The sequence below is a fragment of the Hypanus sabinus genome, chromosome 13 (assembly GCF_030144855.1).
Source record: "Hypanus sabinus isolate sHypSab1 chromosome 13, sHypSab1.hap1, whole genome shotgun sequence".
Lineage (NCBI taxonomy): Eukaryota > Metazoa > Chordata > Chondrichthyes > Myliobatiformes > Dasyatidae > Hypanus > Hypanus sabinus.
The window spans coordinates 50,439,770-50,457,978 of NC_082718.1; the positions used below are offsets into that span (position 1 = coordinate 50,439,770).

Consider the following 18,209-nt stretch of genomic DNA (forward strand, 5'->3'; position numbering starts at 1 on the left):
CTGTCTTGTGAATTGCTTTAAATAATTTGGGTGAAGAACATTTATTAAAATTTTCTTTGACTGGCAAGAAAAAAAACAACACAGTGTTTAATTTGTCTGCAAATTTGGAACATAGAATAGTCCAGCACAGGAACTGGCTCTTCTGTCCACAATGTCTTTACTGAACAGAATCCTCTTCTGCCTGTACATGATCCATATCTTTTCATTCCATGTAAATCCATCTGTTTCTGTAAAAGCCTCTTTGATGCTTTTAATATATCTGCTTTCACCAATGCCCCATTCCAGACATCCACCGCTCTTAAGATGCGGCTCCACACTTCATTTTTAAACTCTCACTTACCCCTAATTTTAAATGCCTGTCCTCTAGTACTTGACATTTCTGCCAGGGGAAAACATTCTATTTACCGTATCTACGCCTCTCATAGTTTTGTAAACTTGTACAAAAAGGACGGGTTGCACTTGAATCCGAGGGGGACCAATATCCTGGCGGGGAGGTTTGTTAAGGCTATTGGGGAGAGTTTAAACTAGAGTTGCTGGGGGTGGGGGGGGTGGGAATCGAACTGAAGTGATGGAAAGGGAGGTTGGCTCAAAAATAGAGAAAGCTTGGAGACAGTGCAAAAGGGAGGATAGGCAGGTGAGAGAGAAGGAACGCGCTCAGACCGATGATTTAAGATGTGTCTATTTTAATGCGAGGAGTATTGTGAATAAAACGGATGAGCTTAAGAGTGTGGATCAGCACTTGGAGCTATGAAGTTGTGGCCATTACAGAGACTTGGATGGCTCAGGGGCAGGAATGGTTACTTCGAATGCCAGGCTTTAGATGTTTCAGAAAGGACAGGGAGGGAGGTAAAAGAGGTGGAGGTATGGCATTGTTGATCAGAAATAATGTCACAGCTGCAGAAAAGGAACAAGTCATGGGCGGGTTGTCTACGGAGTCTGTGGAACAGGAAGGGGTCAGTAACTCTACTGGGTGTTTTTTTATAGACCACCCAACAGTAACAGGGACATCGAGGAGCAGGTAGGGAGACAGATTCTGGAAAGGAATAATAACAACAGGGTTGTGGTGGTGGGAGATTCTAAATTCACAAATATAGATTCGCATCTCCTTAGAGTGAGGGGTTTAGATGGGGTGGAGTTTGTTAAGTGTGTTCAGGAAGGTTTCTTGACATAATATGTAGATAAGCCTACAAGAGGAGAAGCTGTACTTGATCTGGAATTGGGAAATGAATCTGGTCAGGTGTCAGGTCTCTCAGTGGGAGAGCATTTTGAAGATAGTGATCACAATTCTATCTCCTTTACCATTGCATTGGAGAGGGACAGGAACAGACAAGTTAGGGGATCATTTTATTGGAGTAAGGGGGAATATGAGGCTATCAGGCAGGAACTTGGAAGCATAAACTGGAAACAGATGTTCTCAGGGAAACATACGGAAGAAATGTGGCAAATGTTCAGGGGATATTTACGTGGGGGTCTGAGTAGGTATGTTCCAATGAGACATGGAAAGGATGGTAGGGTACAAGATCCGTGGTGTACAGAGGCTGTTGTAAATCTAGTCAAGAAGAAAAAAAGAGCTTATGAAAGGTTCAAAAACCTAGGTAATGATAGGAATCTAGAAGATTATAAGGCTAGCAGGATGAAACTTAAGAATGAAATTAGGAGAGCCAGAAGGGGCCATAAGAAGGCCTTTGTGGACAGGATTAAGGAAAATTCTACAAGTAAGTGAAGAGCAAGAGGATAAGATGTGAAAGAATAGGACCTACCAAGCGTGACAGTGTAAAAGTGTATATGGAACCAGAGGAAATAGCAGTGGTACTTAATGAATACTTGTAGTTGTAGACAGGTCATATTCTGCATGGAGGCCAATGACCAGTGGTGTGCCTCAAGGATTCTGTTCTGGGACCCCTTCTCTTGATTTTTATAAATGACCTGGATGAGAAAGTGAAGGGGTGGGTTAGTAAATTTGCTAATTACACTAAGGTTGGGGGTGTTGTGGATAGTGTGGAGGGTTGTCAGAGGTTACAATGGGACATTGATAGGATGCAAAACTGGGCTGAGGAGTGGCAGGTAGAGTTTAACCCAGGTAGGTGTGAGGTGGCTCATTTGGTAGGTCAAATATGATGGCAGAATATAGCATTAATGGTAAGACTCTTGGCAGTGTGAAAGATCAGAGGGAACTTGGGGTCCGAGTCCATAAAACACTCAAAGCTGCTGTGCAGGTTGACACTGTCGTTAAGAAGGCAGAAGGTGCATTGGCCTTCATCAGTCGTGGAATTGAGTTTAAGAGCCAAGAGGTATTGTTGCAGCTATATAGAACACTGGTCAGACCCCACTTGGAGTACTGTGCTCAATATTGGTCGCGTTACTATAAGAAGGACGTGGAAACCATAGGAAGGGTGCAGAGGAGATTTACAAGGATGTTGCCTGGATTGGGGAGCATGCCTTATGAGAATAGGTTGTGAACTTGGCCTTTTCTCTTTGGAGCGACAGAGGATGAGAGGTGACCTGCTAGAGGTGTACAAGATAATGAGAGGCATTGATCATGTGGATAGTTAGAGGCTTTTCCCCAGAGCTGAAATGGTTAGCATGAGAGGGTATAGTTTTAAGGTGCTTGGAAGTAGGTACAGAGGAGATGTCAGGGTAAGTTTTTTTATGCAGAGAGTGGTGAGTGCATGGAATGGGCTGCTGGCAGCGGTGGTGGAGGCGGAAACGATAGGGTCCTTTAAGAGACTCTGAATGGCTACATGGAGCTCAGAAAAATAGAGGGCTATGGGTAAAGCCTAGATAGTTCTAAGGTAGGGACATGTTCGGCACAGCTTTGTGGGCTGAAGGGTCTGTATTTTGCTGTAGGTTTTCTATGTATCCAGTTCCCCCCCAGCTTCCAATGTTCCACAGAAAACAAATCAAGTTTGTGCAACCTCTCCTTATACCTCATACCAGATAATATATAATCTATGCAACATTGAATTCTCCATCTTCCGGTAATTCCCTCCCTCTCCCTTGCCCCATCCCACCTTCATGCTGTCTCCTCTTCTAGCTGCCTATCACCTCTCATAACTCTGCCTTCTTCTACTACCCATAGTGCTTTCCCCTTAGATTCCTTCTTCACCTTTCCTGCCTATCCCCTCCCCCACCCTTGATCTTTCCTCTGATTGGTTTTTCACCTGCACCTTCCACCCTCCCCCACTTTCTTTATAGGGCCCCTGCCCCTCCTCCTTTAGCCCTGATGAAGGGTCTCGACCTGAAACATTGACTGCTTCTTTCAATGGATGCTGCTCGACCTGCTGAGTTCATCCAGCTTTTTTGTACGCCTTGATTTGACCACAGCAAATGCAGTGTACTTTGTGTTTAATCCTCTTCTGCACTCTTTCCAAAGCTTTTACATCCTTCCTGTAATGGGCCTACCAGACTGCTCACAAGTGTAGCCTAACCAAAGTTTTGTATAACTGCAACACACACAAAGTGCTTGAGGAACTCAGCAGGTCAGATGCTCAGAATTCCAGCATCTGCAGATTTTTTCGATAGTATTTTGTATAACTGCAATGTGACTTTCCCATACTCATTGCCTTAACCAATAAAGGCAAACATGTCAGTTGAGTTCTGTATCAACCAACCTACATGCATGGCAGTTTACAGGGAACTTAGACCCCAAGATCCCTCTGTACTCTAATAATATAAGGCTCTTGCCATTAACTATTCTTCCCCTTACTGTAACACTTACCCAACAGGCTGCTATATTTCTAGGGGAAAAGGAGATCCAGCCACTCACCAACCCCACCTCCCGTACACACAGGTGCTGTGAGAATCAAGTTTATGCCGCGCGTACACACACAGTATCAAACTCACACCAGATACTGTTATGGAATACACTTTAAAGATTTTACTAAAACTAAAAGAGTACTATGCAATACAGTATATATATGAAGGAAAAGAAAATAAAGTAAAGGGCGCCAATTTATCAAAGTTCAGTCAGTTTAGTGCACATCGTTGAAGCTCAACCATTCGACCCCTCGTCACTTTCCTCCAACCTCCACGTCCTCGCACCCGGGACCACCCCTGGTGGTCGACCGAGCAATGCAGCGCACGTCCACCTTCCTCGGTGTCTCCTTCCCGCCTCCCCTGAAAAGACCGCAAAAGCCCCAAGCTCCCAGCCTCACAAGACAGAATAACATTCCCCATTGGTTAAAAAATGAATACAATCCCCATATCAGCAAGTCCAAAGCTAAACAACTGCAAGAGAAAACACTTAGCGAACATAAAAGCATTCCTACTCTAGCAAACCAAAGAAGCCATTTTGATTAACATACACAGTACATTGTACATTACATTTGGCCTCCTTAAGTGCAATACCTCACAAGCTCATATTAAACTCCATCTGACATTTCTATACCCCTATTTGTAATGATCTTTATTCTGTTTTATCTCATGCTAGTCCTCCCAGGGGTTCATGGAGCCCTCCATTAATGGTATGGCTCCAAGGCATAAAAGCCCTCTAGTCTACACAATCTCCAATCTTCTTGTTATCTGTAAATATGAGCTGCAGCATGCGTGAAACCCATTTCAGAAAGCTGGATGGTTCCGTATCTGGCTTGCTAAGTAACGTTTGTCACACTCCCTAAACTTAATAAGCATTATTACAATGCATTTTTAAATGAAGTAAAAGTTTAAGTATTAACAATATAACATTCGGAGGACCAGAAAATTTACAAGTCCACCACCAACAATGCCCAGAGATGGTGTCCAGATTAATGGAATTTTATGGGGTAGACCTCCTTTTGATCTTCAGAGTGGAAAATTGGGTTATCCTGCTGATGTTGCAAGTCTCATGGGCAGATTCCTAGATCCATGTGGTCCTGGTGTGGATGCTGTGTAGCCACCTCCTTGATGGGAGTGGGACAAACAGTCCAACTGCCCTTTTCCAGTACCTTTCTGTATTCATGTCCTTGATGGCAGTAGGCTGGTGTCAGTGGTGTGTTGGGCAGTTTTGACTACCCATTGCAGAGCTTTCCTTTCCACCACAGTGCAATTTACTAACCAAGCAGTGACGCAGTTTGTTAGGATACTCTCTACTGCACATTCGTAGAGTGACGTGAGGATGGATGTGCAAAGTCCAGCTCTCTTCAGAAAGTAGCAGCACTGGTGAGCTTTCCTAACTCTGTAGCAGGTTTCTGGAACCATAAGAGGTTGTGTGAATGTTAAATACAACACAAGGTGCACTGTGTAAATACAAAGTTCATAATTAACAGTACCAAATCAGTTTCTTTACTCTCGTATCATACAACCTTTGTTTTAACTTACATCCACATTTAAGCTTTCAGAAAATGTATTAGTTGAATTGCTCATCAAGTAGAAAAGTTATTTCCACACTTTTCCTCTCGAATGTGCTACAGTGAACACTTCTCTGGACAGTAACACTTCAAATCTCCTGCAAGACTACACACCTTACCCCAGTCATTTTAACTCATCTGCCACATAGATAAATTTGAATCTAATAGACCACAACTTAGATACTTCATCAGATGACTTATGAAAATCAAGTCAGCAGTTATTAAATCCTCACCAAATTTATTGCCAGCTATGAATTCTAAAAACCAAATTAATTAAAATTACTCATCTTATCTTTCCCATCCCTTCAGAAATATTGGACACATGGCAAATATCCAGAAGATTATCAGAGTGATACCTGCCTATTTGGAAAGCAAAAACAGTCTAAAGGGAAGATGAAAATAATAAAGCTAACAAATGCATATTTATATAAACAAAACAGCTGAATACATATTTATCAAAATATAGCACATTTCAAAAAAGCATTACCACATCTTTTTGAAGAAACAATGTTTAATATCTGAGTGAAGATGCCAGTACAGTACATAAATTGTACATCAGCTTCCAAAGATCTGAACTGCTGAGCTGGAGTTGTGATTTCAAATTCTTCCCTCGCAGCTAGTAAGTTTTAGTTGATTTTGTTCAATAAAGCTGGAGTTTACTAAAAATGTAAGCCTTTAATGGGTTTCATAAGACTGGTAGATCACCTTAAGAAGTCTCTGGCTCAGGATCGAAAGAAGCTACAGAAAGTTGTTAAAATTAGTCAGCTCCATCTTGGGTACTAGACTCTGAAGTAGCTGGTAAGTTAACAAATTTCACGAAATATGCTGGTGATATTAAAGCTGATCTAGTCTCGACCTCCAAACCCACAGAACACTAGTTGATTCTTAACTTGCTGGTTAGGTCTGACACCAAGCCAGTGAAACCCATAAATTAATTAGCCACTGCAAATTGTTGCTCATGTAAATTGGTAGGAAGAGAATCTGTGCTGGGAGGGAGATAATTGATTGACAAGTGAGTGAATAGGTTACAGGAATATATGAAGACTTGCATTTCATGACTACCCAAAGACACAAAAGGCTACAGATGCTGGAACCTGGAGAAGCAAAGTGCTACAGCAGGGATTCCCAACCTTTTTTATGCCTGGACTCATACCATTAACCGAGGGGTCCTTGGTAACCCCTGTGCTAGAGGAACTCAGCAGATCAGGCAGCATTCATGGAGGGCAATGGTCACAATGAAGGGTCTCAATCTGAAATGTTGACTGTCCAAAGACAGAAATGAATTTGTAGAAAATTAAAATACTGTCTTTCTTTGAGGTGAAGAAACTCAGCACCAGAGTTGTGATCTATCAGATGCTTTCTTTAAAAAAAGTCTTTGGAGCTTGATGAAAATATTGCACAGCAATTCATCATCAAAATACAACTAATATTGTTAAATAATCAAACATTGGGTGTTTAGCCTTGCTAAGCAGTTAGGATTTAGGATTTAAATACTAAATGAGGTTAGAAGCTCAGATTTATTTTTATTTTTATTTAGCCCAGGCTGGCTAGAATTTCTATGATTTGGATAACATCCCAAACAAGGATCATATGGCATAGGAGATAAATTCTTTCCACTTACTTACTTCACCCACAACTAAACAGTAAACATGTGCTGATGATTTCAATTTTACCTCTAAGTTGAACTCTCCCAAACACTCCCCCAGCTTGCTCATTCTCAGCACTGGCTTTTCACAAGTCCTCCCTTTAAATTGCCAGCATCAATCTAACTGGCCATGAACAGGAACTACAAATACAAATGTTGGCAATCAGGTTCTGCCACCAAATTCTGCAGAGCAACTGAAATCAATCCATTTACAGAACCATCAACCCAGCCGATGGCCACTCATCTGCTGCTTCAGAGGGAATAGAGCAGCCGCCATAATTGATGTATATGCTAAATTATGATGGCCTTAATATTGAGCTTTAGAGGCCCTGTACTTTCCCATTCAAACCTAAAGAACTGGCAAGTTCAAATGGGAAAAGCATAAGGAGTTAAAGAAAATGAGACATGGGAAGGGCAGAAGGTCAGATAATCTAAATAACAATCATTAAAATATTCAAGGTAAAGGAGCAGAGAAGAAGATTTAAGGAGAAACGTGTACAGAGACGATAAGTGTTGCTGTGGGAGATAAATGCTTAATATTAAATGAACAGTAAGGAATGTAGCAGTAAATACCATTTATTGCAGAATTATAGCTTAATTGTATGGAAAAGGCACCATGAAACTATACAAATACAATATCAAATCCTTCTAAATGGATTTAAGTTCTCAAATGTACAACATTCTCAATTCAGCATGTTTTCATAAAATTACAGCAAGATAACCAAATTTAAAGTTCAGACAGTGAAAAAGACAACTTGCATGTGAAATCTTTTAGTGGCTATGTGTAACATCAATAAAACATTACATAGATTTCTGGGGTGGGGTAGTGTTGCTAGTTGTTCACTTCTGCTCTAAAAGGTTTCACACCAAGTACAGTAGCAAAGTAGCTCAGTGTTTAATGCGACTTTCTGGTCAAGCTTTTAGATCACAATAGTGTATTTAATAAGATAAAGAAACTGCTTTATTAAATCAGTGACATCTTCTACAATGACATTTTGGTACTCTTACATTAAATGCCAATCATAGAAAAACCATTGTAGTGCTTCATACCGAAATTAATCTTCTTAATTTAAAACTTGCAGACAACAGTGACTCAAACACTCAATCCTATTCCCTTTTATCATTCTACAACAGAACATTACATACCTCATTCACTGCATAATAAATCAAGCAGAATATTAAATTATATTTAAAGAATGCAATCAACATTAAGATTGCAAAAGATCCACTGAATTTTAAGAGTAACAAATTTTTACATAATTCTGTACTGTGCCATAGTAGTAAACATTTGTCCTTTGGGGAGATGTACTTCCCTATTCCTCCAATTTGTGCATTCTGTGCATAATTTCAGAAAAAAGTCAGATAATCTCTCAGTCGCTTCCTAGAATGCAGGAAAGTATCATGTTAACATTTCATGAATGGCTGTTTCCTTCATCAAAAGATTCCACTCCAGAGTCACAGCCAGCAGCACTGAGTTTTTCTTGCCTCCGTTTCATGATCTCTTCTAGTTCTGAAGTCCCACGCTTATCCTGAAGGCAAAAAGATAAAAAAGGTTTATGGTTTTGCATAGAATGTTGGAAGAAGAGAAAAGAGAAGAATCTTGATTTTTTTTCTGTTCTCAATTGCACTGCAAATACTATCATTCAATATGTTATAGTTTAAAACAAAAGGCTTGTGTCATTTCACATTCACAATTCTGAACACAATTTTATTTGAGGAATTTTATACTCTTTTTGAGAATGCCAAAAAAACATTTAAACATTTTTTCCAATGATTTTCAATTTAAAGACCAACATCAATTAAAACAACTGGTTCTTCAAATAGATCTTATAGTCAGATAAGATGGACTGCAGCATTCTCAAAATCATTAAGTGGCGCTCTCTGGCATGACAGTACAATTAACAATTTCTCAATTCCCTCCTCCTGACTGATTAATATTATGGTATTTTATACTGAAGGACTTCAAGTATAGTACATTGCAAACAAGGCACTCTGGCTCCTTGCAAGGCTGTTTCTTAGAGACTGCACAATATTGAATGATACTGAATGGTCTCTTACTGTGCTATAAGATTTCACAGCTTACTTAACGTGTATTTGTAAATGAAAGAGTTTAACTGCAACCATACAACTGCCCTTTTAGGAATAGCAATTGCCACTTTAAATGACTACATTTCCAGAGGAAGTGTTCAACTAATGGATGACTAAATTCAATGCATCAAAATTTATTTTTATATCTTACCAATTATATATAATTAAAGATACCAACAATGCTACAAATGGCCATACGAGAATTCAATCAATCAGTGCACTATTCTCATTTCAAAATGTGAGAAACGCAAATTACAAGATATTCAACCCTGATCTAAGCAGTAATTTGTAAATCTTGCCTGTTCTCATCCACTCATCCTCCTTAAAGTATTATAAATTTGAAAGGGAAAATTGATTGAAAACACATGTCTCAGTTACTGTGGCAATGTCTGAACGGCTGGTTTTCCCCATAGCTCTTTGCTCATTGACCAGAGTTTCAGGTACTATCGTGCATATAACTTAAAGCAGAAATAGAACTATAGAACATTACAGCACAGAAACAGGCCCTTAAGTCCCTCCCTACCTACACCTGTGACACTTTGCACATTCTCAATCACTTTAAGTTCCCTGGCCTTGATCACTTCATTTACAGCAGGGTTTCCAATCTGGGGTCCACAGACCCTTCGATTAATGGTAGGTGCCTATAGCATAAAAAAAGGCCAAGAACCCTGATTGAAACGATGGATGCCCAGTCCTATACACTTTTATCCCCCATCAAAAAGACCAAAAGCTCTCTGCTGCTTTTCAGACAACAGACCTAACCAGTTTCCCTCCACCGCCACCCTCCACCTGGCAGAACTGGTTCTCATCCCCAAAAATTTCCCTCTCGGTTCCTCCCACTTTCTCCAAACTCAAGGAGTAACTGTGGGCACCTGCATGGGCCCAAGCTACGCCTACCTTTTCACTGGCAAGGTGGAATAGCCCAAGTTCCAAGCCTACACCGGTAACACTCCCCAACTCTTTCAGCGCTGCATTGACGAGTGCTTCGGTGCTACTTCCTGAACTATGCTGAGCTCATCAATTCCATCAATTTTACCTCCAACCTCCACCCTGCTCTCACGTTTACATGTTCCATTTCTGTCACCTCAATATCACTTTCTCCATCTCTAGAGACAGACTATCTGTTAAAAACTACTGACTCTCACAGCTCCATTGACTATAGCCTTTATCAGTTTTTCATTTGTAAAAACACGATTCCCTATTCCTCCAACTCTACATCTGTTCTCAGGATAAGGCTTTACATTCTGGAATATCTGAACTATCTTCCATCTTCAAAGAAACAGACTTCACTTCCATCACCAATGATTTTGCCCTTACCTGCTTCTCTTCCATTCCCTTAATACCATAATAGAGATGTTACCTTGGTCCTTACCTACCACCCCATGAGCATCCATGTTCAAATCCTTCTCCATAACTTCTGCCATCTGCAACAGGATCCTACCAGTAAGAACATCTCCCCTGTCCCCACTCCCATTTCCCAATGGGATCACTCTCTAAGTGACTCTCTTGTTCACTTGTCCTCCCCTGCTGATCTCCCCTGGCACTAACCCCGACAAGCAGGAGAAGTGCTACACCTGCAACTACACCTCTTTCTTCACCACCAAAGCCCCAAACAGTGCTTCCAGGTGAGGCAACACCAGCAACACTACATCCACTGTACCTGGTGCTCTCAGTGTAGTTTCCCCTACAACAGTAAGATCCCACATAGGTAGGAGAGCACTTTTACTCTGTGTACCACAAAACATGCAATTTCCAGGTGGCCACCCATTTCATTTCAACTTCCCATTCAGACATGTTAGTCCATGGCCTCCTCTACTGCCATGATGAGGCCACACTCAGATTGAAGGAGCAATACCTCATATTCTGTCTGGGTAGCCTCCAAACTGATGGCATGGAGATCAATTTCTCAGACTTCTGGGTATTTCTCTTCCTCCCCCACCCCCCGGGTTTTCTCTTTTACCATTCTCTTCTCACCTCTTCTCTTCACCTGCCCATCACATTCCCCTGTTACCCCTCCTCCACTCCTTTCTTACATGGTCCACTGTCCTCTCCTATCAAATTCCTTCTTCAGCCCTTAACCTTATCCATCTACCACTACCAGCTTCTCATTTCATCCCCCCCCCACCCCCGAATCACCAGCCTTCCCCCTTACCTGGCTTCACCTATCAGCAGACAGCTTGCACTCCTTCCCCTCCACCCACCTTATTCTGGCTTCCTCCCACTTCTTTTCCAGTCCTGATGAAGGAGCTCGGCCCCAAAATATCGGCCGTTTATTCCTCCACAGATGCTGCCTGACTTGCTGAGTTCCTCCAGAATTTTGTGTGTTTTGCTCAAGGTTTCCAGCATCTACAGAATCTCCTGCTGTTGACAATTTTGAGAATATATTTTGGTTTCTACCTTGATCACAAATTTAGCACTTCATTTAACACTTGAAATGTTTAAAAATATTTGTTTCCTGCCTAAAAATTCTTTTAAATTGTTGTTAATCTAGAATAATAGATGTAACCAATCCATTTTACTCTTGCAAAACCATGAGTGGCAAAAATAGACAGAAGTTCTTAGATCAAAGTTCCTTGGGATAGCATTGGGAACTTTTGTCCCATTTAGCAGTAACTGCCATCACTTTGCTACTAACCATAAATTCTGGGCCTCCAGATATAATGAATAAAATTTCAGATTCATTGCAAGTTTAATAAAAAATCTGTTTTTAAGATCCTAACGTGCCAAATGATTAATTTTCCATAACATTTCTGCCATTTATCTAGTGCAGCAACAAATCTGCTACTGCTTCACGCAATTCATTGCCACAGTGTCACTACAAAAGGCAATTAAATGAAGTACTAAAATTTTTTGACAAACGAAAAAGATCTTTCTGCTCCTAATGACAGCGGAAGCTTGTATGTGATTTCCAGCTTCCAAGTATAGCCATTGTTTTCACAAAACAGCGTTCTGTGTGTATTTATAACACCAGGTCTTCAAAAAATAACTGCACTGTCTTCAATGCTATAACCAAATTCAAGACCTATATTATAAATAAATGTACAAACACAACATTGTAGACAAAGAAAAGAAAGTCACTATGCCTAACCAATGTGATGGCAAAAACTAAATTTTAAAAAAGGTCCTCAGAGTTGGGATAAACTTCTTTAGTACAAGTGTCCAATCAGGATTTATAATTAAATAATCAATATAATCTTTGAAGATTACAATCCATTGGATACAAACATTACTTTTAGGCAGCTAGAAAAATATTTCCATAATTCCTTATTCATTAATTGGGAATAACATTTGCCAAGTTATCCGTGCATGTAGCAAATACCCTGAATGTATTTTCACATTACCTCCAAGGTGAAGAGTACAAGTTAAGAACTCCATAGTTCAAAATATGAATGAAATATAGTTTCCCTTCAGATGTCATCAATTTCTGCCCAAAATATTAAGAAAAAGGACCCTGAACTACACACAGGCACAGTAGAGAAGATGGACAAAGACAGAGACGGAGAGCCTTCACTGCTGCCCTAAGTGCCAGCGGCGTTACGGGCAGTAATTAGGTAATATTAAGGAGAATAGGATCACTTTTGTAATGTCACAGCTGATGTAATATATTTGAGTGAATATCATAATTTTATCTAACAGCTTTTATTTAGTATTTTTAAATAAAAATACAAGTTGAATTTTGGGGCAAAACTAACTAAATTGAAGTCCTAGAGCTTTTAAATAGAGATACAGAACAGTAACAGGCCCTCTGGTCCAATGAACCCACACCAGCCAATTAAACCCATGCAACCAATTAACCCATACATCTCATTCAGAGGAAACCCACGTTATCACAGGTAGAATATACAAACTCCTGACAGAGTGGTGGAATTTAAAACAGGTCACTGGCATTGTAATTGTGCTATGCAACCATGCCGCCCACATGAAAAGATGCCTTTTAGTCCACCATGCACATGCCAATCTGTTTACTCATCCTTATTAATTCCACTTGCTTGCATTAGGCCTGCATCTTTCTATCCTTGTCGAAGTGTATCTTAAACAAAATGATTGTATCTGATTTCAACATCTCCATCTGGTAGATGTTGAAATAGACCCAGATAGCAACCAGCTTCTGTGTTAAGTACATCCATTCAAATCTTTATTAGAACTCCACCCTCTTACCTTAAACCTTTTATTTTTGATACACTTACCATGGGAAAATAATCTGACCACCTCCCCTATCTATGCTTCTTAGAATTTTATATAACTCCCTCATATCATCTCTAAGACTCTTACACCTAGCACAGCCTATCTATTCTCTCCCCTTAACTTAAGTCCTCCAATCCAAGTAACAAGCTGGTGAAATTCCTTTGTATTCTCTGCACCTACTCTCACAACCACACCCTTCCTATCTTCCTGCTCAATCACATCCTTCCTATAAGATCACTGTATAGAGTCAAGTCAGATCAGATAATACCCCAACTGCAGTTTGAAGATCTGCACTCCAGAAGAAGCTAACCTCTAGCCAAATAGTTGTAATACAAAGGATGCCTAAAAACAACTCTTATGGACTAGACACAATTAACACATGGACCATTCTTTTTCTTCTGACTTTTAATACTAGTTTGCAGTCCAACTTACAGGTACATTACCACCACCAACTGTACTGGAGTGTGGTAGAGAGAGGGAAATAAACTCAACTCCTATCGAAGGGTTTTGGCCCGAAACATCGACTGTACTCTTTTCCATAGATGCTGCCTGGCCTGCTGAGTTCCTCCAGCATTTTGTGTGTGTTGCTCAGATTTCCAGCATCTGCAGATTTTCTCTTGTTTGTGAAATAAAACCCCCAATAGTTCTTTATCAAATGAAAACTACATTACCCCAAAAAGCCCTTTAGATTGTAAATAATGGAAGACAATATTGTGAATCAAATTAAAGTCACTTCCATAACTTAATGTTTTTAAATATAAATTAACAACCCCCCCCAAAGACAGTAGTGAATCCTGCATTTGACTTCTTTCATTCTTATATGTTTCACAATGTAATAGAATATGTTTTAACTGTTTCATAATGATGACAAGACCTTCACACTCCAGAGTGATGTTTTCCAACAAGATAAAAGAAACAATTAAGCATAGTGTGCCCAATTCTAAGTCGAGTCAATGTAATTCCTTCCCTTCTTGTCTTACTCCCTCTCCCATCTACCCAACAATTCTGGAAAAGTGTCTCCCCTTATGCCCATTATCCCATGAGTCTTGCCATAATCCCCTAGTTCTTAACCCCACCAACCCCTTACCTTCTGATTTGCTACGTGGAAGTTCTATATCCACATTTGAACTCTTAACAGAGTTTTTGGCTAAACAATCAACCTACTCATTACGCTCAAACACCTCTATGTGCAGGGACCCACAAGAAGCATACATGTAAACCAATGCTTTGAATATGAAATAAAGTTTGAAGAGCTTCCAACAGTAAATCTGACCTACTGTTATAATGACGTGTTTTAAGACTCGTCAAACGAAAAAGGAATCTGAACAAATTACAACTCTGCAAGGACAAATTACCTCCACCCACTGCAAGCCCAAAATAATGGCAATCTATTCTGCTGTATATACTGATAAATGGACATGGACCATGATAATTATATCCTTATAAAGCATCAGCATTACATCTTTGTTTTTATCTTCTAGTTCTCTCCAAATTAATGGTAGCATTGCATTTGTCTTTCTAACTACTAAGTCAACCTGCAAGTTAACCTTTAGGGAATCCTAGAATTAGACTCCCAAGTCCCTTTGTACCTCTGACTTTTGTTTAGAAAATTATCCTTCTTTCAAAGTGGATTGTATGAGAATTTCAATGTTGGCAGCAGATTTTTCTATCATCGACATATAGTAAGCAAGTATTATACAAAACAACTTCATCTTTAAATCTACTTCTTGCATCAAGCAACACACACAAATGCTGGAGGAACTCAGCAGGTCAGGCAGCATCTATGGAAAAGAGTACAGTCAACATTTCGGGCCAAGACTCTTCATCAGGACTGGAGAAACAAAAAAAAATGAGAAGCCTGAGTAAAAAAGTGGAGGGGTGGGGAGGAAGAAACACAAGTTGATAGATGAAACCGGGGCGAGGCGTGAAATAAAGAGCTGGGAAGTTCATTGGTAAAAGAGATACAGGGCTGGAGAAGGGGAACCTGATAGGGGAGGACAGAAGGCCATGGAAAAAAACAAGTGGGGGGGGGGGGGGAGAAGCACCAGAGAGAGGTAATGGGCAGGTAAGGAGATAAGGTGAGAGGGGAAAATGAGAATATTGTGATAAAACTGGATGTGATCACTGAGACCTATTATGGAGTACTGGCAAAATCAGAAACATTTTGATTATCTACATAGATATGTAGAACATTACAACACAATTCAGGTACTACGGCCCACAATGTTGTGCCTACTCTAAGATCAAACTAATCCTTCCCTCCCACAAAGCCCTCCATTTTAATATCCATAATGTATTTACCTCTATCACCATCCCTGGCAGCATGTTTCACACATCCACCATTGTATAAAAGTAAACTTACCTCTGAAATTCTGCCTATACTTTCCTCCAATCATCTTAAAATTAAGTCTCTTTGCACTCGCCATTTTTAGCCCTGGAAAAAGTTTCTGGCTATCCATGCAATCTATGCCTCTTATTATCTCATATACCTCTATCAAATTTTCTCCTATCCTCCTTCAGTCCAAAGAGAAAAGCCCTAGCTTACTCAACTTATCCTGATATGACATGCTCTCCAATCCAGGCAGCATCCTGGTAAATCTCCTCTGAACTATCTAAAGCTTCCACATCCTTCCTATAATGAGATGAGAACTGATCCCAATATTCCAAGTGTGGTCTAACATTTTGCATAGTAGGGGAACTTAGGATTATGAGTAAAAGGAAGATAGGTGGAGATGAGTCCATGGTCAGATCAGCCATGATCTTATTGAATAGGCTCGGCAGGTCAGATGGCTTACTCCTGCTCCTATTTTTTATGTTATGTTTTCTTGTGGCTCTTGAACGTAATCCCCGACTAATGAAGGCCAACACATCATAAGCCTTCATAACAATCCTATCAACTTGCGCAGCAACTTTGAGAGATCTATGTTATATGGGTCCCAAAATCTCTGCTTCTCCACACTGCTAAGAATCCTGCCAATAACCCAGTATACAGCCTTCAACTTCGAAAGTGAATAACTTCACATTTCTCAGGGTTGAACTCCATTCGTCTAGTGAATATTCACAAAAGTTTAATCAGATTTAATTCAAAAAATATAAAGACCCTGTATTGATTCAATATCATAGATGTGATCTTAAAAGTTCAATGAAGTGATTCAGAAAAGCATTACCTCCAAAGCAGCCTTTTGTACCGTAACCTGACTGTACACACGAGCACCTTCATCAGGACAAACAGTTCTCAACTCATCCTTATTTAGCGAGAAAAGCTGTGCTCCAGAGAGAATACCCAAACTGTTCACAGTGCTGTAACACAAAAAGTTGTGCAGCTCAAAAGTAATGTTTTAAATATGATCCATTCAAGATATTAATATTTTAAACTGAACAAACAGCAAACTAAAAGGGAGAAAGTGATAAAGTATAAGATTTCTAACTTGTTATAATTTTATACATATACTTCATCCACAGTAGTCTTCAGACTTCTGATCTTCCATTGAGTAAGTTCAGCCACCTGAGTACTTTATCTAAAATACAACTTTAATGCTTCCTATCACATACACACTTTTCAAAGGAGATTTTGGCTTAGAATTTGCAACGTACTAACACCAACACTGACATTTGGAAATCTGCAAGTAACTGTCAATGGAACATGGCTTCACCAAAGACTGCTCTGCAAGAACCAAAACAATACGTTGATATCAAATTCAAGTTGTGGTTTATTTTTTTAAAACACATTTTCTTGAAATCAGTTTTAAAACACTAATTAGTTGCAATTATTGAACACTCCAACCCTGAAGAAATACTTTTGCATGCCTTTCTTTTCAAAAATTCATGATTATAAGTGCTTAAGTTAATCATTTTCTCATGAAATGCTTTCCATATACCATAACTATACATGCTAGTTCCTTTGTAACTTCAGTCTTCCACTACCCTGATGCTTTTTACTTCGTGGTTTTTTGCAGACAGGTGACTAGTGCGCTTAATGGACATCATATATTGACTATCTTAGCTCCCTTTGTCCTGCCTCTTCCCAAAACAACTTGCTTTTTGCTGCTTTTAATAATTAAGAGGTTCCAGGCCCTAGCAGTCTCACTTTCACTGGGGACGTCCAATGCCTCAACACTTGATTAACTTATTATTTTTTAATTATTTATGGTTTTATGTTGCTATATTTCTTCACTATTCTTGGTTGGTGTGGCTGTAACGAAACCCAGTTTCCCTCGGGATCAATAAAGTATGTCTGTCGTCTGTCTGTTCATTTCACCACCAGGGCTGATTGAGGACCCTTCGTTTATTCAAACAGACATCAAAATAGTCTCCCTCCACCCAGGAAACAAATTCTCCTTAAACTTAGCACACCACTCAGAGCAAACTGAGAGGCAAATAATGTCTTAAAGATTTAAAAACATTCTGATTTTTAATTACAATTAAGAATAGCTTGATTAAAAGCACTGAAAAAATTAAAAACATTAAGGTAATTCAAACTTATCTTTTCCCACAGGGTTAGCAACCCTTTTCAAATGAACACAATCCAGCCCCAGTGTAAAGATGAGAGGTGGATGCACAGTGCATCTAAATCTCTCTCAAAGACATTAGTGCTCCAGCATTGAAGTCAACAATAATGCATCATCAGCTAACTCCCGCCAGTTCTAAATAGAAGCTAACTTCTATTTCAGTGTCAGTTATAATGGATATCTATACCCAGGTGGAAGCCTGAGAAGAGTTTATTCATCACAGAATCAATTTAGAGCTTCTAGACCTTGGCCTCAATACCTTCAGCCAGTTTGGTTTGGCAACAACATCCCCACCACAATCTCCATATGCACAGGTGCATCTGTGTTGCTTAGCACCTGCTCTACACACTTTACACTTATGACTGTGTGGCTAAGCACACCTCCAATGCCATATTGAAGTTTGCTGACAACACCTCTCCCCTAGGCTGAATCAAGGGTGGTGATGAATCAGCATACAGG

At 39.8% G+C, this 18,209-nt stretch overlaps 1 protein-coding gene across 5 annotated transcripts in view; it reads right to left on the reverse strand.

The window, feature by feature from the left end:
* Nucleotides 1–7,535: 7,535 nt before the first annotated feature.
* The window catches only part of eps8a (epidermal growth factor receptor pathway substrate 8a), a 260,490-nt gene continuing 249,816 nt past the window's right edge, over nt 7,536–18,209 (reverse strand). For all 5 annotated transcript variants that reach the window (XM_059987604.1, XM_059987600.1, XM_059987602.1 and 2 more), the window contains 2 exons: nt 16,410–16,542; nt 7,536–8,498 (listed from right to left, as the gene is read on the reverse strand). In XM_059987604.1, the coding sequence (XP_059843587.1) occupies nt 8,382–8,498; nt 16,410–16,542 (250 nt within the window). In that variant the 3' untranslated portion in view covers nt 7,536–8,381. The remainder of the gene's footprint in view (nt 8,499–16,409; nt 16,543–18,209) is intronic.